This window comes from Pseudophryne corroboree, chromosome 10, assembly GCF_028390025.1.
Source record: "Pseudophryne corroboree isolate aPseCor3 chromosome 10, aPseCor3.hap2, whole genome shotgun sequence".
In the NCBI taxonomy this organism is placed as follows: Eukaryota; Metazoa; Chordata; class Amphibia; order Anura; family Myobatrachidae; genus Pseudophryne; species Pseudophryne corroboree.
Window position 1 is genome coordinate 102061326 of NC_086453.1, and position 6000 is coordinate 102067325.

Consider the following 6000-nt stretch of genomic DNA (forward strand, 5'->3'; position numbering starts at 1 on the left):
TATTAGAGATGTTCTATATATTCCTGATAAGGTGTCAGAGGAGAGTGAGGAATCTTATTTTAATGTAAAGAAGAAGTCCTCAGTTACTTTTTCTTTGTCAAAGGAATTGAATACCCTGTTTGGAGAACATCAGTCTCTAGGCTGTCACGTAAAATTGTATTGCCTGTTTCTGGTGCAGCCTCCCTAAAAGACACGGCTGATCGAAAAATTGAGACTACACTCAAATCATTGTACACAGCTGCTGGGGTGGCCCAAAGACCCACTATTGCATGTGTGTGGATCACAAAAGCCATTGGTCAGGTAACCTAATTGAGGGCTTAGATTCCTTATCTACGGGGATGTTGTCTTACTCCTGCAGCATATACAGGACTCTGCAAACTTTATGGTGGAAGCCATAAAGGAAATAGGCGTGCTTAACGCACACACCACCGCTATGGCGGTGTCGGCACGCAGGGGCTTGTGGCTACGCCAGTGGACTGCTGACATGGACTCCAGGAAAGGCGTGGAGGGCCTACCGTTCACAGGAGAGGCCTTGTTTGGGGATGAACTAGACAAATGGATCTCCACAGCTACTGCGGGTAAGTCTACGCATCTTCCTTCCGCAGGCCCCCCCCCCCCCCCCCCCCAACCAAGAAGGACGGCCAAGTTCAGGGGCAAATGCAGAGGTGCTTCTATGTCCTCCAGTGGCGCAAGAGGTAAACCACGCAAACCAGCAACTGCAGGTGCTCAGGAACAGAGCTCAGGCTCTGCTTCTTCAAAAACTTTAGCATGACGGTGGACCGCAATGCCTGGAAGGCTGTCAGGTGGGAGCCCGACTACAATTCTTCAGTCAGATCTGGTCAAATTCGTGCCAGGATCCCTGGGTCATAGATCTTATTTCCCAGGTCTACAGACTAGAGTTTCAAGAGCTTCCACCTCACAGATTCTTCAAATCAGGCTTGCTAGTTTCACAAGAGGTAAGTATAACTTTACAGCATGCCATCCAAAAACTGGTACAGACTCAGGTCATTGTTCCAGTTCCACCTCATCTACAAAACAAGGGCTACTATTCCAACTTGTTCGTAGTACCGAAGCCGGACAGTTCGTTAAGACCGATTCTGAACCTCAAGTCTTTGAACCCGTACTTACGAGTGTTCAAATTCAAGATGGAGTCTCTGAGAGCAGTGATCTCAGGTCTGGAGGAGGGGGAATTCCTAGTGTCTCTGGAAATCAAGGATGCGTACCTTCATATTCCGATCTGGCCGCCTCATCAGGCTTATCTACGGTTTGCTCTGCAGGACTGTCACTACCAGTTCCAGGCCCTGCCATTTGGTCTCTCCATGACACCGAGGGTGTTCACCAAGGTGATGGCAGAGATGATGTTTCCACTTCGCAAACGGGGAGTGAACATAATTCCGTACCTGGGCGATCTCCTGATAAAAGCGCCGTCCAGGGAGAGGTTGCTGGACAGCATTGCTCTCTCAACCAAACTCCTCCAGGATCACGGGTGGATTCTGAACCTTCCGAAATCTCACCTAGAGCCAACACGGAAATGATACTGGACACAGAGTCACAAAAGGTGTTCCTTCCATTGGAAAAGGCATTGGTAATCCAGTCGATGGTTCGGGATGTCCTGAAGCCAACCCGGGTGTCGGTGCATCTGTGCATTCGCCTTCTGGGGAAAATGGTGGCCTCTTACGAGGCACTTCAATATGGAAGGTTTCATGCAAGACACTTCCAGCTCGATCTGTTGGACAAATGGTCCGGACCTCATCTTCACATGCACCAGAGGATCCGTCTGTCGCCATAGGCCAGGATCTCCCTTCTGTGGTGGCTACAGGATGGAGGTTCGGAATTCAGAACTGGATTCTGTTATCCACAGACGCAAGCCTCAGAGGCTGGGGAGCAGTCACTCAGGGGGTGCAGTTTCAGGGAAGTCATTCTTCCAATCAACATTCTGGAACTCAGGGCCATATACAACGCCCTTCTGCAGGCCTCACATCTTCTTCAAAATCGGACAATTCAGGACCATTCGGACAATGTGACGACAGTAACGTACATAAACCGACAGGGCAGAACGAAAAGCAGAGCAGCAATGTCAGAGGTGTCAAGAATTCTCCTCTGGGCAGAAAGAAACGCTGTGGCGTTGTCAGCGGTGTTCATTCCAGGAATAGACAGCTGGGAAGCAGACTTCCTCAGCAGACATGACCTGCACCTGGGGGAGTGGGGCCTTCACCCGGAAGTGTTCAGGTGCTTGACAAGTCGATGGGGATATCCGCAGATCGACATGATGGCTTCTGGTCTCAACAAGAAGCTCAGGCGGTATTGTTCCAGGTTGAGAGACCCACAGGGGGTGGCGATAGACGTCCTGACGACTCCATGGGTCTTATCAGATGGTATACGTGTTTCCTCCACTTCCTCTGATCCCAAGAATTCTAAAGCGAATAAAAAGGGAAATGGTTCAAGCAATACTCATTGCTCCGGACTGGTCAAGAAGGGCCTGGTACGCGGACCTTATAGAGATGCTCCTCGAAGATACGTGGCCTCTACCTCTTCGCGAGGATCTTCTGCAACAGGGCCCGTTCGTCTGTCAGGACGTTTGACGGCATGGAAGTTGAACGGCTGATTCTAGCCAGTAGTGGGATCCGTAAAAAGGTTATCCTGACTATGATCCAAGCCAGAAAGGGGGTAACATCTAAGCATTACCATCGTATTTGGAAGAAATACGTCTCTTGGTGTGAGAGCAGAAATTATTCTGCGGTGGAATTTTTCATCTGGGACGTTCCCTGCTTTTTCTGCAGACAGGCGTGGATGGGGAGGACACCAAGGAAAGCAACTACATCAAAGCGGTCAGTGGATGCAAGAGGAACCCAGGAGCACCGACGACGAGCGTGCAGTAACAGCGCAGCAAGACGGGTAAGTGAGTGCAGGCGGACGGGCAGCGAGGAGGGAGACTGCAGGTGCGGCTCGACAAGTGGACTGGTGTGCCTCGCTGTAGATTCCCGGACAGGTTCGACAGCGGCGCACCCTCTCCACGGACACAGGATCGGCACGGTGAAGGCAGCAGGCTCACGGTGAATCCGTACAAGGACGAACCGAGCGAGCAAGTGCTGACCGCCATTAGCTGACCGGTCCAGAGCCCCTCCAGAATCCCGGCGCAGACCCGCACCCGGACTCCTCACGAACACGGCCGCAACGGTAAGGACTTTAATCCACTAGACCTCAACAGAGACACGGGACGCCGGTCTCTGTTACTTCATTAAGGATCATAGACTGCATTTGGACTTTGTTTGGAACGCATACCCTGTCCAATTAGCAATCAATAAAACACCTTTTAGTTATACTTTTCCACTCACTGGTATTATTGATTGCAAGCTAAGAAACAGCACAGGTATTTCCGATTTAAACAGATTGAGACATATGAACATCAGGGGTAGAGCGCAGTTAAATTTCTCACATTGTGTTCTTGCATTGTGTACCCGTTCTTTAAGACGTGGATGTGGGCCTGCATCTGGGCTTCATAAAAGTCCAGATTTCGGCCTTACCCATTTTCTTTCAGAAACAATTGGCTTCTCTCCCTGAGGTCCAGACGTTCTTGAAAGGTGTTCTGCGCATCCAACCTCCCTTTGTGCCTCCCACGGCACCTTGGGATCGCAATGTGGTGCTGCAGTTCCTCCAATTGGACTGGTTTGATCCATTACAGGAGGTGGACGTAAAATATCTTACGTGGAAGACCGTCACACTGTTGGCCTTGGCTTTAGCAAGACGTGTGTCGGAGCTGGGGGCTTTGTCTCACAAAAGTCCTTATTTAATTTTCTATGAGGACAGAGCTGAACTCAGAACTCATCAGCAATTTCTTCCTAAAGTGGTGTCCGCATTTCACATCAACCAACCTATTGTGGTTCCGGTTGTCACCGACACCTCTGCTACTTCAAAGTCTTTGGATGTTGTGAGGGCTTTGAAGGTGTATGTGCAAAGAACAGCTCGTCACAGAAAGGCGGACTCGCTGTTTTTTCTTTATAATCCCAATAAGATTGGGTGTCCTGCTTCAAAGCAAACAATTGCATGCTGAATCAGATGTACTATCCAGCATGCTTATTCCACGGCAGGTTTGCTATGTCCAAAATCTGTACAGGCCCACTCTACTAGGTCGGTGGGTTCTTCCTGGGCGGCTGTCCGGGGTGTCTCGGCTTTACAGCTCTGCCGAGCAGCTACTTGGTCAGGTTCGAACACGTTTGCTAAGTTCTACAAGTTCGATACTTTGGCCTCTGAGGACCTTCAGTTTGGTCAGTCAGTTTTGCAGGAACCTCAGCACTCTCCCACCCTGTTTGGGAGCTTTGGTACATCCCCATAGTACTAAATGGACCCCAGTATCCTCTAGGACGTAAGAGAAAATAGGATTTTAATTACCTACTGGTAAATCCTTTTCTCGTAGTCCATAGAGGATCCTGGGTGCGCTTCCTTCTTCCTGCACTGTTACTTGGTTAAGTAATGTTGGTTCAGCCGTTGCTGTTCCTGTTTCAAGTTTGGTTAGCTTGGCTTTCCTCTTGTTGTGTGTGCTGGTTTGGAATCTCACCACTATCTTTATCTATCCTTCTCTCAAAGTATGTCCATCTCCTCGGGCACAGATTCCTAGACTGGGTCTGGTGGGAGGGGCATAGAGGGAAGAGCCAGCCCACACTATCAAATTCTTAAAGTGCCCATGGCTCCTAGTGGACCCGTCTATACCCCATGGTACTAAATGGACCCCAGTATCCTCTACGGGCTACTAGAAAAGGATATACCGGTAGGTAATTAAAATCCTATTTTTTCGGCTGGACCTGGGAGAGAAAAGGCGTTTTTGCTAGGATTTTATCTGGAGGTAGGGAGCATGATAATAACGTTTTCCTAATCTTTACATTTGCTTTAATGATTGTTAAAGTGACAGAAACGTATTTCATATTAAAACAATAAGGTACTCTATGCAAGGACAGCCAGAAAGTGATGAGTTCTGCCTCTTTTTTCCAGGTTCAGAAGATCATAATGGAATCAGCTCCTGACAGTGGACTTTTGTCTCTCTTTCAGAACCAGAATCCTCTCTTTACCTAAATTTCTGTGTAGTAATTATTACCAGTTGTGGAGATAAGGGTTGGTCAGTGCAAATGGCAGATTTAAAATATTATTGGAATCAAAATAAAATTATTTTTTATCAAACTCGCTCAATTCAATGTATCCTCCCATATTATAAGGCGTGTGACGGAGGATCAGTAAAGCTATGCACCCCTGGTGACGCATCGGTAATGGGGCACAAGAGCATTCAGCACAACCAGTCACATTACACTGGATGAGATTCTAGTTGGGAAAATAATAGGTTATTTTTCAGTATATATTTTTTTTTATAAACAATGTACTTAAATCACAATGTGCATAAATCACAAAGTTAATAAATCAGTATTCATCACTTATAATGATTTAAAGGTTTTATTGCATACTTAGCCATTGTCCTTAAAGGCTTTGTGAATTAGTAATAAACAAGCCTACAAAAAAGTTTATGACTAGTCAATTTCCATATGATTGCCTCTCTAAACGCCTGATTATAATATGTTGGATAAGCAGAACCCCAGCAATGGTTCTTTAAATAGTTAAATAGAGTTAGTTAAAATGTTATAAAAACAATTTTTAAGAATAAATACCGCAACTAAGAGTAAATTACCGCAACTGAAAAGGGAGGCAGCATCAGGCTTTAATGTCAGTGGCTATTCAATTGCACTCCCTTTTTCACCCAGACCCCTTGTTAACATCCATTAACTTAATGTGTTAAAGGGCATCAACATAGGTTATCAGGCGTTTACACATAGAATCTGTGAAAAGTTCAGATTCGCATGTTAACACGGTCATGGCACCCCGTTAACCCACTGGTTATCTGGGATTTTTGCTTTGACCCGCTGAGGCAGGTAAAAAAAAAAAAAAGTCCCCAATAACCTCTGGCCTAGGGGCGTGATTGGAAAATCCCAGGGGATCTATAAACCTGTTGTAATCTAC

At 47.0% G+C, this 6000-nt stretch overlaps 1 protein-coding gene across 4 annotated transcripts in view; it reads left to right on the top strand.

Annotated features, from left to right (window-relative positions):
• The window catches only part of ISOC2 (isochorismatase domain containing 2), a 105683-nt gene extending 100511 nt beyond the window's left edge, over positions 1 to 5172 (top strand). For all 4 annotated transcript variants that reach the window (XM_063942678.1, XM_063942675.1, XM_063942677.1 and 1 more), the window contains one exon: positions 4987 to 5172. In XM_063942678.1, the coding sequence (XP_063798748.1) occupies positions 4987 to 5067 (81 nt within the window). In that variant the 3' untranslated portion in view covers positions 5068 to 5172. The remainder of the gene's footprint in view (positions 1 to 4986) is intronic.
• Positions 5173 to 6000: the final 828 nt, after the last annotated feature.